This window comes from Euleptes europaea, chromosome 19, assembly GCF_029931775.1.
Source record: "Euleptes europaea isolate rEulEur1 chromosome 19, rEulEur1.hap1, whole genome shotgun sequence".
In the NCBI taxonomy this organism is placed as follows: Eukaryota; Metazoa; Chordata; class Lepidosauria; order Squamata; family Sphaerodactylidae; genus Euleptes; species Euleptes europaea.
Window position 1 is genome coordinate 1715018 of NC_079330.1, and position 18522 is coordinate 1733539.

Genomic DNA, 18522 nt, shown 5'->3' on the forward strand with positions numbered 1-18522 from the left:
ATAAATTGCTGGGCGGGGGGTGCTTTAGGCTTTAGAGTGTTGCCCCAGTCCCCACCGTACTGGAAGAGGGATTCCTTCCAGTTGGAGAGAGAATGCTTCTTCTCGAGAGGGTGGCCTGCCACTGACGGTTTGTTTACCAAGTACTTCACCTCCAAATAGTGGAGAGGCAAGTCCTGTTCCCAGAACAATCATAAACACGACAGCTGGTTCTCAAGAAAACGGCTTGTCTCTCTTTGGTCTCAAGCCGTGCTGCTGTTTTATCCATTATTAAATGACTCCCATCCTCTTTCAAATCCATTTTTTAACTACTGGGAAGAGTTTACTTCTCCATCCTGCTGCAATATGCATTCTTCAAGCTGAACCGTTTTTATGAACGAGTTCAGAATAAAACAAGATTTAAAAAAATCATTATAAACATGGAAGGGAGGAAATCTACTGGGCAACAATCTTTTTAAAATGATAAAAACGCTTTGTTTGATTAATCTAACCCATCAGTACTTAAACTTAATTTTGATGCAGGGATAGGACTAAGGGGTTGCCCAAATGTGTCCAACTTGACACAGCCAAGAATATTTTAGGGAGTGGCTGCAGGAGCAGGATACAAACCATAATTCCAGCAGCCTCCTGCTGGCAAACATATATTCAGGAAAACCAAGACGAGAACACCAGGGGCCCATTGTGGAAAATAAAGCGAAGATCCAGGAACAGGGAAGAGCTAAAGCCCCTCCATGAGGTATGCTGCTCTACCTCCCCCCCTTTACACACACACTCCAGTAAACAAGAAACTAGAGTAAAATTCAACATACCAGCCTTAATTGCTACTCCCACCCCCCACCCCCGTAAATCCTTTGTCACTTTTACACGTATTAAATGCCGGTCTCTGTTGAAGCACTGGCAGTGCATGAGAAACACGGGCCACTCGAACACATAGCATCGTAACATATTAATCTCCCAGCTGCTTCCTGACAAAACATGAGATCCTTTTGAACATCAGTGATGAGGGTGATTTTAGCATATTCATTCCTAGAAGATCATACCCAATGTCTGACACTAATAGGCAAGCAAAACCATCAAATGCTTATAGAATCCCCCCCCCCACACACACACACACACACTCCCTTTTCAGGATTTTTTTTTTTTTTTAAAAACCTTTGCTTTCAAAAATGTTCTGCTCTTTTGCATTTGCTAGCTGTCATGCACCTCCGGCCTTTTTCCCTACTTGAATCTTAAATTATATTATCATTTTCTTAATTTCCATACATTTTGTGTTACTGGCTGAAGCCATGACAGCCAAGCTGGCCTAAAATCAGCAATTACGTCTAAGCACCTTCCTCATTCTTGCTCGCGAGCGAAACTCTGCCACCGCGGGGACCAGGAGCTTCCCGTTTCCCATTCTCAATAGCTAAGACCTTATCAGGCCATTCGCAAAACATGCCCCTCGATCAGCTGGTAAGCATCCTTTCAGGAGCAAACAGCTCGTGCTGATACGTGCAAGCCTGCAGAGGCTTCTGCCAGCCTGCCCATCAGGATCAAAGCCTCCCTGGCCCAGTCCGCAGCCACACACACCGGTCAAACTCCCACGAGCGCCAAGTGTGGCGTCAGCTTTGAAAGGCAGCAGCCGAACATGCTAAGGTGGCTCTTGGCACAGAGAGAGAGATTGAAGGAGTCTATTCAGAAGAAGAGGCTGGCCAACAAAATCCTGCACCTGTGTGAACAGCCAGGATTTTTGTATTTGCAGCTGTTCTATCCCAAGTCTCTAGGCTCTCCGCCCAGCAAAGCCAGAAGCCTTCCACCAGCTATCCTTCCACCTCCTTGGAGGGTTGGATCCACACCCCACTATCTTTGGAAGGGAGAGGGACAGAGAAGAGCATTAAGGGCTGCAAAAGAGGCAGGTGGGAGATGCTCAGTGGCGAAAGGCAGAGCCCAGGCAGAGGGAAGGGGGGAGGTGACAGAAAGTACCTCGTTGGTCGGACACCAGACTTTCTTGTAGACTTCGGCCACGGGGAGGTCCAAGCTGATGATCTTGTTGTTTACTAAAAGCTGAAAAGAAAAAACATGACCAGAGGCAACTGTAAGTAGGGTCACATGGGCCCTCTTCATCTGGGGCTCTCTTTCCCACCAATGGACAAAAGACCCACAGGGCACTCTTCAGCTGGAGGAGACAGGGATTGGCACCCAGCCCAGCAACCTAAGTCCCTCCCCAGTTCATGGATTTGAGCAAACACACTTGGTGACTAGCAATCCTTGGAACACAAAAGCCATTCTGTGCCCCCTGCCCCCACCATACAGGGGTGATGCCCCATCTCTCAGAAGGGCCCATGAAGATCTCCGATCTGGCCTAGGTCTCTTTTGAATTCCAGGCCTTAGAATCATTGAGGTGGAAGGGACCACCAGGGCCATCTAGTCCAACCCCCTGCACAATGCAGGACATTCACAACTACCTCCCACACCCCCACTCTTAACCACTACACCACTGGTCCAACTCAGAGGGTGGCTTCTGCAGGATTAGGGAGACTGTACTCCCCACAAAAAAACCACAGCCGCTCACGCTGGACTGCGCCCGCCCTTACCTCCATGCCGCTGTCATCCTCCAGCAGGGCCACCAAGTCACAGTCCTGGCAGATTTTGTTCTTGATGTCCCTCATCAGCGGCCCGATGCCCGGCTCATTGCTGCTGTAGGGGTTCCCGGGCATCCTCCCCTGCAGGAAGTCCTCCTGCTGCGGGTCCTTCTCCAGAGTGACAAAGAACTCCGTCACCTCGTTTTCCTCCTGGAATGTGGGGAACGGAAAGAGAAATTAGGAGTTCCTGCGGACTCAAAACACCCTGCCACAGAGGAGGGTGCCCAGTGCCTCTCTGAACGAGCCAACACAGTTTCTTGATGGGGCAGGGGAAGTAAATCTGTCCCTACTCTGCACCAGGCCATGCACCGATTAATCAGTGTCTCCAAATGCAGAATCTCCAGCCATCCGATCTGGCTTCCTATCACGTCTTTGCACAAGGGACTGTTCTGGGCCAGCCTGGCTGCCTTCCAATCCACAGCAGTGATCCGCACAGGTTAGCCCAATCTTGTCAGATCTCAGAAGCTAAGCAGGGCCAGCCCTGCTAATAGAATCACAGAGTTGGTAGGGATCACCAGGGTCATCTAGTCCAACCCCCTGCACAATGCAGGAAATTCATAACTACCTCCCCCACACACATCCCCAGTGACCCCTACTCCATGCCCAGAAGATTGCCAAGGTGCCCTCCCTCTCATGATCCGCTTAAGGTCACAGAATCAGTCTTGCTGACAGGTGGCCATCTAGTCTCTGCTTAAAAACCTCCAGGGAAGAGCTTACCACCTCCCAAAGAAGCCTGTTCCACTGAGGAACCACTCTGTTAGAAAATTCAGGACCAGGGTTACTACACAGAGGCAGGCGATGGCAAACCGCCTCCGAACTTCTCTTTACTCAAAAGCCTTAAAGGGTCATTATCAATCAGCTGCGACTTGACGGCACCTTTCCACCACCCATGTCCAGCGCTTCTGTACTTGGAGATGCAGGTGTGTCCCCTGGACCACAGAGAATTTCACCCATCCAATGAGCTGCGAAGGTGCTGCCTTTGTCCCTCCCCTCCCTCTAGATTCATGGACTTGTGGCGTCCATGGCTGGGCCGGCCCTAACAGAGCCCTTCTTGCCAGAAGAGGGCAGCTCCCCTACCGGATAGATAATGCTGCAGAGTCTCTCGAAAATGAAGACGGGCGTCCGGTAGTCATCGAGGCTGTAGCGCTTGGCTGTTTCAATGCAGACGGCCATGAAGGCCTTGGTTTCCGACTCTGTCCCTGCCAAGAGACAGAGGGGAGAGATTCAGTAGCACACCTACCTCATAGGGACTGCTGCACACCCAACAGAGAACTCCGCAGTTGCTAAGCAGTTCATATCAGTCTCTCCTCAGCTTCGCCCACCTTTTTTGCATGGATAGAGCTCTCTCTCCCCCCCCCCCCCCCCGCACATTTGGGCAGCCTACGGAGGCTGGGACCCCAGTGACAGCACTCCCCGCTACCTGTTGTCATGTCCTCCAGCATCTCGAGCAGCATGTCCTGGGTCTCGTCGATCAGCTTCGTCCGCTGCACCACCAGCTTCCTCAGGCACAGGTAGCCGTTCAGCACCGTCCCCACCAGCCGGCTCTTGAAGTGCCGCTTGATGGACTCGACTTCCACAAAGGAGGAGAGGAGGCCTTGGAAGCAAGAGAGCACGCATGTCAGGATCTGGGCCGCCCCAGGGTGCAAGACTAGAGGCCAGAGGGGAGGCCGAGGCCGCGCTTGTAGTGACATACCTGTGATGCTCTTCAAGGCATATCCCTGCTGCAGGTCAGTGCTGAGCGTGGCTTCCTCCAGGGCAAGGAGGCGGGCGATTTCCTAGAAACAGCAGCGAGAATCACGGGGAGAAGAGGTGGTGCGGAGCAGCGGCCCAGAGACAATTCAGGAAACCCCTGAACGTGCCAAGGGGCTTCAAACTGTTCACACGTGCACTCAGCCACAGTCTCACTGCTTGCTGAGTGGGGATAGGAAGAGCACCGTTGAAAGGAGAAGGCTTCTCAGTCCACTCTCCGGACTGCAGAAACCCCAGGAGGGGGGGATGTTCTGTATATGCCTGTCAGTTCCTTCCAGCTCTTAGCGCCGGCTGGGATTGAACAGCTCCTCTTAGCCGCAAGCAAGCATGCAGAAGGGCCAGCTGCCCGTGGTCCAAGGGTGGGACTTGGGTCACCATTCCCTGCCTCTGCTTCCAAAAAAGACTGGGCTCTGCACCCCCTCAGCTCAGCTCAGCTCGGGTTTGTGTGGAGCTCTGCATCTGGCCAGGTGTAGGAGCAGGGCAAGTCATATGCAAGTTTCACACCTTTTCTGCACCAGCCACAAAACAGAAACCAAAGCCCTACCTTTGTAATCAGGTTGCCCACATAGGGCAGGACCCCTCTTGCTGCCAGGTAGACCTTCCAGCGGGCAGGCTTGATGAGTTTCTGGTAGAGCGCCAGGTACTCTGCTGCACACTCTCCCGCAACGCTCAACTCATCCAGGTAACTAAAGGAAGGATGGAAGAGAGAGAACGCAAGTTCTTTGCAAATAGAACCACAGACAGAGGGGCATAGATTGCTAAATTTGGGGAGTAAGGTGGAATGTAAAGGCAGGGCTTGTTTTCTTAAGCTCCTCAGGTGATGGGGGATTCATCAAGATCAGTAATGGTAGACAGATTTCTGGCCCACCCTGGCTCTGAGCATGGCCTACAGTTGTATTCTCAGTTCATGCGGACCAATTCTGTTTCTGAGTGAATGTGCAGAGCGAGAACCAGCTACATCAGTGTAACGCTTCTTTAGGGACAGCCTGCAAAGGGGCCCTCAAGGATAGGGAGTGCATGGCGCACCACACCTGGTGAGCAGATCAAGGACTTGCTGCTTCCGGCTTGGGATGGTCGCCAGAGCTTCTACAATGGTGCAGGCGGCCTGCCTGGCAGCCTGGGTTGCAGGAGTGAACAGGACCTGCAAGAAGATCGAGGCCAAGCGGTCAGGAGGGGAGCTGAGAAGATCACCCTGAGCAAGCAGGAGGCAAGTCGTGCCACTCAAGGGGGACATGCTTCTGGCACAGTGTGGGAGAACCAGCCTCCACCACCCACCTGCCAGGGCCCCTCAGACCTCTCCTCCCTCCCAATCCTCTGCCACACCCACCCAGTTTTGCCATTGCCTCTCCTCCCTGGGTTACACTCTGATTGGAACCTGCTGCTCATCCTGATGGCTTTGCCTTTTTATAAGAAAATGTGTACTCTAGAACTGTGCTTGTCCAAGCTGCTTTCGGGGGGAATGAGGGGGAGATCTGGTCCAAAAGTAGGGTAGAATAATTTCCCCAAAAACCAACAGAAGCCCATTTGTCAGACCAGAAGAGCCCAGGAGAGTCCCTCCGCCCAAGCCAGCCCCTCTCTGTCTCACCCGGCGCAACCAATTGTTGTGGCCCAGCTTCAGATCCAGGGGGCAGGGCCTCTTCCCCCGCCGGCTCATGAACTGCTTCCACTTCCAGGTGTACTTCTCTGCCAAGTAAAGCTGGCGAAGCTCCAACCGGCTGGGGGTCTTCCCGTTTGCATCAATGCCTGGAGTCAGGGCGAGAGTGAAAGCAGAAGGCAGGAGATCAGTGGGAGGGGAAAGGCCTGGATCTGGCGCTCCGAACCAGATGAAGAATACTGGCATTCAAAGAAGAGTGAGTGCCACGGAGAGACTCTGCTGGTGAAGGAGGCGGATCCCATGAAACCAGGAAGATCCTCCTTGCTGCCCACTTGGGTTCTTCTGATGAAAGAAGGACAGTCAGCTCAGGGGCAGCTGAATGGCCCAGAGGGCTGGAAGCCACACACATTAAGCTGCCTTATACTGAATCCGACCCTTGGTCCATCAAAGTCAGTATTGTCTAGGCAGTGGCTCTCCAGGGTCTCAGGCAGGGGTCTTTCACATCACCTACTAACCCTTTAACTGGAGATGTCAGGGACTGAACCTGGGACCTTCTGTATGCCAAGCAGATGCTCTACCACTGAGCCACAGCCCCTCCCCTAAGCCAGAATAGATTGGCCACACTAGGAGGGAGCTACCACCAATATAAAATGAAAAGTGGTTGGGGGAAAAATCAGCTATGCTCAAGGAGGACCAAGAGAAAGGGGCAGAATCGGCTCCCCTCCCCATGTGACCTTATGCTCAGACTAACCAAGAAGCCTGGGGCCCGTACCTCTGGCAGGGAGACATTTCTTCCAAGCCTCATATGATGCTTTGGGTTCCCTCTTGAGCCACAGCTGGGCCTGAGCATGGATTTCGTTGCTGTATGGCTTGACAGTGGTGAGGGAGTCAACGGGGATATCCTAGGAAGCAAAGGGAACATCTTAAGCTGACAAAAAGCACCGTCCGTCCTGAACGTCTCTCACTCACACTATAGCGACCCACAAATCTCCTGTTCAAGGCAAACCCTAACAGGATACAGATTTAAAATGCAGTTTAAATCACAAAATAAACCTGTACATGACAAAGGAAAGCCAAACTACAGAGGACTCATGAGGAGAAGGAAAATAAAAACTACCCGCAAGAAAGAGTCAACAAATAACTCCAAAATGCTGTGCAAAAGGCTCTCTCTATCAAATCTCGCATGTTTAAAATAGAACAATGGAAAAAATATCCTGAAATTCTATATGGTCCTGGAGCAATTGAAAAAATCCAAATCTGGAGGGTGCAATTCTGTATAGTTTTACTTGGGAGTAAATACTACATTCAGAAGTGGGATTTACTTCTGAATCCGTATACAGAGAACTGGGCTGAGTCTCACCCATAGGTTAGCATTCCAGGCATTTTCCACCCACCCCTCCTGAAATAACCCAGCAGACTGAAACCCATTCATAACTAGAAAGGCACACACTGCAAACACATCCTAAATGCGGAGAATGTGCCAATCCGGGAAAGGCGCAGAGCCCTGAAGTGCCAGCGGAGAAGGTACCTTGTTCTTCTTGCTGGTTGGGGCAGGCGGCTTGATCAGTCTCTGCAGGATACGCAGACACATCAGGGTGATGTTCTCGACCACAACCGGCGTCTTAATGTTCACAGCCATCAGGAAAAGGCTGAGAGCTGGAAAAGAGCAGCAGGCAGAATGAAGGCAGAGCTGAGGAATGGACGGGAAACCTCTGGCGGGATCGCCTGTCCTCCAGCTATCACAAGCCACCAAAAAGGCTGGGGTTTTCTTTGCTTCTACCCATTTGCAAGACCTTCTTAACGCTTTGGAAGCCAAACTGGAAGGGGCTCACCCCTTTCCTTCGACTAAGAGCTCCAAACAGTCTTCCTGTTTTCCTCCCCTGGGAAGATGCCCTCATTGTGGTGGGGGATGGAAGGGAGAAACCCAGTGCGGATTTCCAAAACCATTCCACTAGCAGGATCTGAACCGGGCAGCCTGATTCCGTCTTGGTCCTTGCCTACTTGGTCCTTGCCTACCCCTACTGGCTGCAGCTCTCCGGAGTCTGAGGCAGAGAAGAATCCTTCCCTACCCTGGAGGTGCCCGGATGCAAAGGCTCTCCCACCACGCTGTGCCAATGGACAGAGCTACGATTCCTCCTCCAGCACAGCCTGACAATGAGCAGCAGGAGCTCTCCAGGGTCTCAGAGAGTCCCTGCAATGGCTGACCCTGTATCTGGACCTGGGCCCAGACTCTCTCGGCCAGCTTTTGGGGTGCAGGGACTCACCACAGCGCAGCCGCAGCTCCCAGCAGCTGTCTTCCTTGGAGATGGAGTCCGTCAGCAGCAGCATCTCGTACTGGAGGCTGCTGGCCTGCAAGGGAAGGGAGCATAAAGAGATGGGTCAGGCTGGAGTCCGTGCTGTTCCTCCCATGCCACCCTTGCGGGGGGAGGGGGGGAGGAAGAGAAAAGTAAATTAGGCATCTGTCTCAGAGACAGCATAGCCAAATAGGTGGAAGAAACTAAATCCAAGACAGAGGCTTTGGTTCCCTAGTGTTGCAGCTTTTAAAAAACAGACTCGCACAAAAGTCCCTGCAGGGTTACAACGAGGGCACCTTTGTAAGGAAGCTGCTGCGCTTGGAGCCAGTCGGATGCAGCTCCTGCAAACGCCATGAATCCCAGGGGGCCTGACTGCCCCCGTCGCCCCCCCGCCCCGGGATGCGGCCAGAGAGAAAGCACGGAAAGCACCGGTCCTCCTCACCAGGTCAGGATTTGCCCAGTGGCCCTTCAACGCAGCCGACACCTTGCCAATGATGAGGTCGTTCACCTGCTGGGTGGCTTCTGGGTTGTCCCTGTTTCCGGGCGGGGGAGAAAAGCAGGGCATTAACAGCTCCTGAGCGAGCCGTTCCTCGGCATGGAGGGGGAGACAAGACACACACCTTGTCTAATCCCAATATGTGTGTGTTAAGTGCCGTCAAGTCGTTTCCGACTCATGGTCATCTAGTCCAACCCCCTGCACAATGCAGGAAATTCACAACTACCTCCCCCACACACACCCAGTGACCCCTACTCCATGCCCAGAAGATGGCCAAGATGCCCTCCCTCTCATCATCTGCCTAAGGTCACAGAATCGGCATTGCTGACAGGTGGCCATCTAGCCTCTGCTTCAAAACCTCCAGGGAAGGAGAGCTCACCACCTCCCAACACACTTTCCTAGCCAGCTGTCACGAGGGAAAGGACCCTGCTAATGCACACCCCCAAAGTAGGAGCCTCGCTTTGGCTGGAGCAGGCCTTACAGATGGCCCTCTCGATGGCTGCCTTCCGGGCAGCACAAGCCCAGCGCCCAGGCCCCGGAGCGGACAGCACGGGACAAACCTGGTCAGGAGGCACATGAGCTGGCGGACCTCCTCCCGCATGGTGGCGGCCCCACGCCGCAGGTTGTAGTCGAAGAGCTCCCGGATGAGGCCCTGGGACACGAGGATGTGGCGGATGGCGGCGTTGGTGGCCAGGGCCCGCAGCAGCGTGATGCAATGCTCGGTGACGGCCGAGGCGCAGCCGTAGCACTTGGTGGAGGAGGTGTGGCCGCAGCCCAAGACAGAGAGGGCCCGGTACTGGCTGGCGGTGAAGGTGGGCTGCACCGCGGAGCGGGAGGACTTGCTGGCCGCCTCCCTCTGCTGCAGGTCGTACTCCAAGAGCTCCTTCCGGGAGGCAAAGACTTTCTGCGGATGGGCAGAGGGTGAGGGGAAGCTCAGGGGAGGGCGAAGAGAGCCAGCTCTCATGCAGTCCTCAGAGCAGCCCCTATCGTGGCAAAGACAACCCCCCCCCCACCCTGCATTCCCACCAACAGTGACCACGAGGCCTTTCCTTAGCGGAAAACAGTCCTCCAAAAGAGGCTGTAACTACACAACAGTGCCCTCTAGAGGCAACATTCAGCCACAACATTTAGCAGGCCTGGCTACTCTGGAGTTCATAGGAAATTCAGATTTAAAACTGGGTTCTCTCTCTGGCTCTCTTGGCCTCAGGGGAGGGGCCATGGCTCAGTGGTAGAGCACCTGCTTGGCACGCAGACGATCCCAGGTTCAATCCCCAGCATCTCCAGTTAAAGGGACTGGGCACGTAGGTGATGTGAAAGACCCCTGCCTGAGACCCTGGAAAGCCGCTGCCAATCTGAGTAGACAATACTGAGTAGGCAATACTGACTGATGGACCAAGGGTCTGACTCAGTATAAGGCAGCTTCATGTGTGATCACAACAGCTGCAGCTCAAAGAAGCCCCTGCAAAGTGGCAAAGGATCCAAGAGATCCCAAATGAAGATATAACAAGTATGCAGTGTGTACATCTGGCCCTAAGGATGCTTTAACTGGGCAGCAAGGCTGGTGCCAATGCAGGAAGCTTCTTGCAGAAGAGGCACCTGTCCTCTGAGAGGCAGGGAGCCAAAGTCCTTGGGGGTTTGCATGAAAAGCTTCCCTCCAAGCCAGCTTCGCTTTCTCACTGATTCGTTCAGCACAGTAGCCCCTTTACCTGAATGATCTTGGAGAGCTCATCAAAGGAGTTCTTGCAATCGCCACAATATTCCTGTGCCAGCTGCAGGATGTATCTATTCACGCTGGCCGAGGTGGAGCTGATGCCTCCGCTGCTGCCGGAGTCATCCTGAAATATGAGGGGGGAGAGAGAATTCTGCCAGTGGAAAAGCAAGAGGGAGGGGAGTTGCACAGAGAGGGGAGAGAAGACACCCAAGAATTGGGGACCAAGTTTAAAGAGTTGTTCTTGTACCAGCAGGCAACCTGGCAATGTACTGCTCTGCCACAAAAAAACCAACACTCTGCACAAGAGCAGGGCTGCCAGAACCCAGCATGTCTACTTAGCAGATTTCTAGTCCCTACGGCTGCAAAGCCTTGAAAAACATGTGAATGACACCCCAGCAACTCCGTTCCAGCAACAGCTATTCTTGTGGTTTTCGTTAATGTGTTCACTTGGGTACCAAATGTCTCCAAGCTGTGCCTCCCTCCTCAGGATCACACCCAACGGCAGATACTGCCTGCCGCAGCACAGTGAATGTGGTCTGAGATCCCGAACCAGAGAAGCAGAAGAGCCCAGGGCACACAAGCTCAGATCAGACATTTGATCTGCCAAACTACACTGTGTAGAACTGGGAATGTGTTGCGGGTTCATGTGCTCCACCCTCCCCTCTCAAGCATCAACTCCCTCCTCTGCTTCCCGGTTTCCTCTTGGTGCAGCTTGCCTCTGCTAGAACACACCATTGTCTTAGCCTGTAGTGGCAAGGCCTAATTCTCCACGTTGGCTGACGAGCCCCCACCCCACCCAGCTGGGTATTCGTTCGCCATGGGCTGTTACCTGTGGTTTCTCCGGAGCTGCCTCGTTCACTTTACAGAGGAGGCTTTCCAGCTGAGGCCGATGCCCCATGAGCTGGTGGTAGACTCGGTCCGCCTTGTCCAGCAGGGTGTTGATGTTGGTTACTGCCTTCAAAGCACAAGAACGCAGGACACGGGTTATTTCAGGCCAGAGTTTGCTGTCTGCAGGCTCAGAAAGGTTGGAGACCCCTGTGCTACAGGATGGAACCGCATGAAGCATTTGCAGAAGCAACTGCTGGCACTGTAGCAGCTCCCTCTATGGCCTATCTAACTTGGGGCCGGTGTATCAAAAAACTCTGGTGTTGTGGAAATACAAAGAGCCGGAGTTCTGAAAACTGCCCTGCTGCTCTGGAGTATGCAGGGCTTCTTCCACACCAGAAGTACAGGGCACATCTGCACCATTCTGCCTGTGGAGCAAGTGGGCAGGGTGGCCCCCTCCCACAACAGCGTCCTCCACTGAGAAAGGGGTTAACCTGCACTGGCCAGCAGAGCCAAGCATGGACCCTCCCTGCACAAGGTACCAAGGGGTCGAGCAGAAGCACCTGCAAAAGACGGCCCCTCCCTGAATCACCCACCCTTAGAGGGGGGACTCTGTGCTGAGAATCTACATGAGTCCCCCACTCCTCCCGGGGTGCCTGCTTCCCATCGGGAGGGGCTCCCTGAACAGCAACTGGGGTCTGGAACAGCTGTCAGGAGGGAGGGGTCCTCCTTATCCCCGTGGGGCACCTTCCTGGGTGCGAGAGCAATTTTGGTTTGCAGCCCAGGGAATCAGAAGCGGGGGAAAGTGCCCCCCCTGCTCCTGCTCGGGCAGCTCACCTTCTTCCTGTCCTCTTCGTTCTCGATGGGGTCCACTGCACAGCAAGGCTTGGCGTAGAGCATGAAGTCGAAGCGGGCGTACTTGCAGAAGCCGCAGGCGTTGCAGAGGAAGGGGTCCTTCTCGTCGTAATTGATGGACCTGGGAAACGGAGGCTGGCGGGTTTGTCGGGCTGGCTCCAGCCCAGAGCCACCCCCACCCCGTCCCAGCCACTCTCAGTGAAGCCACAGCAGAGGAGAGGAAGCGGCTACGTCGTTTGGTTACATGCACACCATAGCCGCCTCCCTGCATTTTAAATTGCTGTAAGCTGTTCCAGCAGCCCATTTAGGGCTGAAAAGCAGGGTTAAAATACCCCTCCCCATCAAAGGAAGGCCCTCAGAAAATGGCAGAGGAGCTGGGAAACCCACTTCTGGACTGCACTGCTACAGACTGTGGATGAGGGGTCAAACAAGAATAACTCCTCTTCCCTATTTTAATAAATAAATCCCTGCTCACAGAAAACTAACATCCCAGGGAGCTGTCACAAACACTCTACGCTCCCAATGTCTAGTTTTCTACATGTATGGAATGCCTCCTTTCAATCACCTGCGGCCAGAAGCGACCTAGGCCAGACACAGCCTGGCCACACCATCGGAGGGCGTGCCTGCAAGGGAAGAGCAGGCCAAAAAGAACAAATCTGGACTCCTGCTGGACGAGAAAGGAGCCATTTCTGTCCAGCAGCACCCCACCCACCCGCCATACCTCCCCAGGCCACACTCGGATTCCCAGAGAACTTCAGCCCACCTGCATTTGTGACATTGGTAAACGTTCTCCCCACAATTCCCGCACACCCCAGGGTTGGCTGGGACAGACGCGCTGCACCGCGGACACTGCAAGGTCTCCGTGGACGCCTGGTAGTTCTCGTAGAAGTCAGCAAACTCAATCATCAGGTTGGAAGCCACAATGGGCAGTGGCAAGTCGATTTTCACCTCCGTCTGGCCCGGGGTGAGCTGCACCTTCTTGGCTTTATGCCATCGAGCCGGCCTGGAAAGCGAGGGGGGAAATCAGTTTTCAAAATCAGCATCTGCCTACGGATACAAATGTGATAAATGATGCCTAAGGGACCTTTAAAGGGAACCCCCCTTAGCGCAGTGCTGGAAGACCAGCTTCGCATGTAGAAGGCCCCAAAGCCTCTGAGTCCCCTGCTAAGCAAGAGGCAGTGTGTGGGGGGGTGATTTGGTCCAAACCAGCACATCTGCCCTCCTCCCTTTGCTTACTGAATACCCCAACCAGATTCAGCAAGCCGCCCCTTGAAGGAGGGCATGATCTAGCGGCAGAAATCTGGGCCACAGTCCAAGGCAAGGATAAGGGCCTGTTCCCAACCAGCCGTGCTCCGCTCCCAAAGCCAGCCCTGTGACAATGCCCGTACTTGTTCTTCAGTTCCACGATGGCCTGCACCGTCCGGTTGTTGTAATAGAGGTTGATGGTCCGGACCATCTTGGTGCGCTTCAGGTCCCCGATCTTCACGGTCACTTTGCTGATGGTGTGGCTGCCAATGAGCTTCACCACCTGCTGGGTGGTGGTGTACCGGGTGTCTACTTTGATGGAGGAGAGCTTGATGTACTGGAAGGAAAAGCTACAGGTTATACAAAAAGCACACGTACTCCACCAAGCCAAACACGCCAAGGTCTGCAACACTGGGCTGACACAGAGAAGCAGCTACTCACGCAGAATGGCACTTCTGGGTTGTTGCAAACGAGGCAAGGGTCGCTCTCCAAATAGTAGCCGTCGAATTCCACCAGGCCGGAGAGAGTGCTGGAACGGAGAAGAGGCACGCTGGAGATCTGGCCAGGCAATCAGGATCACGAGAACTGCTGGGCTAGGTCATACCCAGGGCCCACCTAGTCGTGCCCCCTGTTCCCAAAGGCAGCTGCCCACCAGGAAGCGTGAAGACATCCCACTCTGGTGGCTTCTCCCCGAGTATCTGACACTCAGAGATATATGCAACCTTTGAACACAGGGAGTCAGCTGTCACGTCTGGCAACTACTGAGGTCTTCCCCGTGGGAGGAGGGCAGGCTGGAGATACTCACTTGTAAATGTTGGAGTTGGGGTGATTGGTCAGGATGTGGTTTTGCATACGGAGGATCTCAACGGCCTTTTGGGAATACTCCTTCAACTGAAACAGAAAGTCAAAGGAAGTCACAAAGAGAAACTTGGGAAGTCAGCACAGATCCTGACTGAACCCAGAATCACGACTGGGGGGTGGGGGTGGGAGATACATTTTCTGCCAACCCCCAGCTTCCTCCAATGATATCATAACAATCTTACTCAGCAATCATACAATGGCTTAAGGTACCTGGAATGCTCCACACACAGTATCTTGATGTAATTCTTACAACCACCCTGTATAGTAGACCAGTATTGCAATCCACTGCTGAAGCTGAGAGAGTAAGCAACAACTCCAGGGATTGAAGCTGGGGGAAGTGGGGGATGTCCCAATTTGCAACTCCCTCCTCTTTGCTGCTATGAGGCACAATGCAAATTCTCTCACTGAAGACTCCATTATGGGGGGTCTTACGTCAACACAACGTTTGTCACAAGGGGAGCACATCTTGAAGCAAAGAAGTTCCCTCCCAAAAGAGAGAAGGAAGAGAGATGACATGAGGCAGCAGCTGGAACAGAATTGGGAAGTTCTCCGTTCCAGCCTTCCCTCAGCCATGAAGCAGCTAGGCATGCTGCTCCCTCTCTCCCTCTCAGCCGTGGTCCCTGATCTGCACTATGGCGATAAGACGGTTGACCTATCTGGCCAGACTATCTGTTGTCAAGAGTGTAACCAGGGAACTGTATTTGAAATGCTCTGAGCCCCCATCAGGGCTATGCGACACTGTGTGTCATTGTGAGGGACGGCTTAATCCTCGCCAGTCCTGAGCATACTAGAAATGCCACACCCTGGACGACAAGCTGATCCTCATTTGCCTGCAACTCCCCTGCCCCCAAACATGCTTTCTCTAAAACACAAACGCCTGGATGATCAAAAACACCCCACCCTGGTTCTTGTGATCTTCTGAAAAGGATCTGGGCCTGTTGGAAGGGGGGGGGGGTAGACTGACAACACTATACCATCCTGATGCTGTGATTTTGCTTTCCTTCCTATAAGAATGCTCGAATGAACAACATCCACACAAATTCTTATCTTGACTCATCCTCGAGAAGCCACCAGGCGAGGGCAGGTGGGGGGATAGAAAATCAGCAGGGGAAGGAGGCCGTGCCTTTCACTTTCAGGGGGGGGGGCACACCTTTTTCTCCGTCTGTTGCGTCTTCAGAGAGAAGTAACCCAGGAGGTCCACAAACTGGGCAGCCTTCCGTCCGTAAGCTGGCAGCTCCGGCCAGATGGACCACATGAGGTCCAGCAGCAGCTCTTGCTGGGATTTGTTGGAGTTCCTAGAAGGCAGGTGTCAAATGGAGGCGGATTGCCAAAAAGGCTCCCGCCACCCTCCGTGCCTCCTGCTAAAATGCAGACCCCCTCCTCCACCCTGCCCTCCTCTCCACTCTGCCTGTGGCTGTAATGCAAACCCATGTCTCCCCCTGCCCATTTCAAGAATCTCAATGCCCGCTGCTGAGGGAACCCCCACACTCACCTGTAGATGTGGAGAGTCAGGCAGTGCGCTTGCCAGCGGACAGAGGAGGAGTTGGACTCCAGGAGGAAGCACCGCAAGAACTGGATCAGGGTCTCCTTGTCGGCAAATTTGTTCAGCTGATTCACCAGTGCTGTGCACAGCTGATCTTCCTGGCTGCTGGAGCCCTCCCCTGCGAGGTGGGAGGAGCGAGAACGAACATGCACCTCCGGCCCAAGAATGACAAGGGCCAGGGCCAGGAGGCTCCAGATTCAGGAGACGGGGGGCTCTCCTGCGGCCCAGGGCTGGGCACACCAGGATGCCTGCCACCACTGTCCTCAGGTGGGATGCCAACGGAGAATGGGGCAGAGCAGTTCTGCAGATTCGCCAAGTCAGGCACCCCCACGCCCCCAAGCTTACCATCCCTGTCTTTCTCCTTCTCCTCCTTCTTGCTCTTCTTGGCAGAGGATTTGCTCTGCCCGGCCGGCTGCCCAGCCCCAGAGCCTGCAGGAGCGGAGGCCGAAGTGCCCGACGACCCAGAGGAAGAAGCGGCTGACAGGACTTTGCTGCCGCACAGGGCGCAGGAGAGCAGCTGTAGGAGGACCGGTGACACGCCCTCGTCCACCAGGAAGCTGACTTGCAGCAGGAAGTAGAGAACAGCTGAAGAAGAGGAGGAGGAGAAACGGTGAGAGGGCGCACGAAAGACAGCGCAACAAACAAGCTCCAGATTATTAAAACCACAATTTGCAGGAGCAAAGAAGGAGAGGTTCTGCAGGCACCAAAAATGGCTGTGGTCAAAGACCAAGCTTCTACACCTCACAGCCATAGAGACAAACTTGGAAAAAGCAGAAGTGGCTTTTCTCTAAATCTGCTCAACATTTTGTAGTCCTCAGAAAGTGGTCTTCCCCACCCCCAACCTATTGCCCTCCCCCTCCATTGTATGTCCTTACAAAGAAAACAGAAGGGGCAACATTTGCAGTGATCTCCCTATGGGAAAAGCGGGCAAACTGACAGAAGAATCTGGGATTCTCTCGTTCTAGCAGAGAATCTTGTCACTCTGAAACGAAACACACACACACCCCACCCCCGAGAATCAACTCACAGTCATCTTTAATGCAGAATTTTTGCCAGTTCACCGTCCGCTGCGTGGCGATTTCCGCACAAGCCTTCAAGTGCTCCATCTAGAAAACGTTCAGAAGAATGAGGGTAGGAAGGACCAAGCCAGGCTGCCCCTCTCGCGGAGATGCCAGGCAAGGTACTTTTCTGGGTGTGAGAGAAAGGCCATCAACCACCACCACCACCACCCATGAAAAAGACAACTTCCATGTTATTCTAATCTTGCAAAGTTTGCAGAAACACACAAAGCTTAAGCAAGTGGTTAAAGAGCATTTATACCAGGGGTCCCTTTTGAGCCTTTGGGCACCTTTGGAATTCTGACACATGGCGCAACCACAAAATGGCTGCCACAGGAGGTGGAGTCAGCTGCTCAAAGGAAGCTCAAATGCAGGAGAGAAGAGGGGAAATTGAAAAAATACAGGGGGAAAGAAGAGTGGGAGAGAATAAAAGCACTGTGGTGGCAGCTGCCACTGAAACAATGTTAATTTAATCTGCACAGCCAATTGGATTTCCAGCGGCCAAGCAGAAGCCCTGTGGGGCAAGAGTCCCACACGACTCCACTCACTTTTAAAAAACACTTCGTAGTCACCAGGAAAGGTGCTGGTAGGCACTTTGGGGACCCCGATTTATACCACATGAAACTGAAACCAATATGTCCCTGTGTGCTGAGCATTAATTTCAGAATGAAAACCTCCTGTACATCTAAAATACCACCCATATTGGAGGCTGCCCTCTGCAGCTCTGCCCAAGTTTCTATTCTGGGATCGTACACACACACCCTGCAGTCAGGTCTTGATGGCCATGGGGAATCCTGCTCTGTCTTTGCATTGGGTGTGAACAAAGGATTCGGTCACATTTACTGCAAAGACTCAACAAAACTGCCCACTCTCAGAAATACTGCATCTCTGCATGAGTTATAGGTCTGAGCCTGCCTCCAATGAGGAGGTGTGTTCAGAACAGCAACCCCTTCAGAAATACAGCTCTGGGGGAGGGCTATTATTCTCACACTCTCCAAAATTTCAGGTGCAAGACAAATGCATGTCTCCAATTTTAATTCGGTGGGGGGGGAGAGTGCCTCAGGAGGATTTTTAGCATCAAATAAAGCAGAACCACAAATCATCTCAGGTCTTTTTAACGGTCCTTAAATCAGATCTTGGCAGCTGCCAGTGCAAAGTTTGCAACCTGCTTGATTCATTCCATGCCTCTGCCTCTCAGCGAGAGTTCAGCTTTGGCCTCTTCAGGCTCCCCCTCCCCCGAGGTTACCCACATGGATCTAACCAGCAAAGGACAATTCAGTGAACAGTGAGGCAAGTCCCCAAAGACCCAGAATCCTCCCCTCTTCCCGGAACCTCCCCCAGAAGCCTGCGTGTGGCCACAGGGGTGGCGGCTCCCTCTCCCCTTCCTTACCAAATTGATGAGAGTGTCGTACTGCAGGGCAGAACCTGAGCTGGCAGTGACCACGCTCGCCCGCAGGAAAATCCCTTGCTCTTCCAAGAGCTTTTTGATCCCGCGAACGTGGGAATCCAGCGTGTGGAGATCCCGCAGCTGCCGGTACTTCTCCTTTGAGCCGCAGATGAAGAGCAGCAGCTTGCGGACTTGGCGCCGGACGAAGGGCGTCTGCTGGATCATCAGGTACTAGGCAAGGGGAGGAAGAACGACTGATTGCAACCTCTCTGTCCACACAGAAGCT

At 53.5% G+C, this 18522-nt stretch overlaps 1 protein-coding gene across 1 annotated transcript in view; it reads right to left on the minus strand.

The window, feature by feature from the left end:
* The window catches only part of UBR4 (ubiquitin protein ligase E3 component n-recognin 4), a 93095-nt gene that overhangs the window by 15042 nt on the left and 59531 nt on the right, over window positions 1-18522 (minus strand). Inside the window, exons 66-90 of the mRNA XM_056865475.1 lie at window positions 18240-18467; window positions 16819-16897; window positions 16137-16376; window positions 15741-15909; window positions 15399-15543; window positions 14193-14278; window positions 13829-13916; window positions 13531-13724; window positions 12906-13145; window positions 12125-12263; window positions 11292-11417; window positions 10458-10586; window positions 9312-9655; window positions 8698-8788; window positions 8226-8310; window positions 7490-7617; window positions 6734-6863; window positions 5953-6110; window positions 5399-5508; window positions 4912-5053; window positions 4312-4393; window positions 4039-4212; window positions 3696-3817; window positions 2571-2768; window positions 1960-2040 (exon numbers count right to left, since the gene is read on the minus strand). Coding sequence (XP_056721453.1) covers window positions 1960-2040; window positions 2571-2768; window positions 3696-3817; window positions 4039-4212; window positions 4312-4393; window positions 4912-5053; window positions 5399-5508; window positions 5953-6110; window positions 6734-6863; window positions 7490-7617; window positions 8226-8310; window positions 8698-8788; window positions 9312-9655; window positions 10458-10586; window positions 11292-11417; window positions 12125-12263; window positions 12906-13145; window positions 13531-13724; window positions 13829-13916; window positions 14193-14278; window positions 15399-15543; window positions 15741-15909; window positions 16137-16376; window positions 16819-16897; window positions 18240-18467 — 3708 coding nt within the window. The remainder of the gene's footprint in view (window positions 1-1959; window positions 2041-2570; window positions 2769-3695; window positions 3818-4038; window positions 4213-4311; window positions 4394-4911; window positions 5054-5398; window positions 5509-5952; window positions 6111-6733; window positions 6864-7489; window positions 7618-8225; window positions 8311-8697; window positions 8789-9311; window positions 9656-10457; window positions 10587-11291; window positions 11418-12124; window positions 12264-12905; window positions 13146-13530; window positions 13725-13828; window positions 13917-14192; window positions 14279-15398; window positions 15544-15740; window positions 15910-16136; window positions 16377-16818; window positions 16898-18239; window positions 18468-18522) is intronic.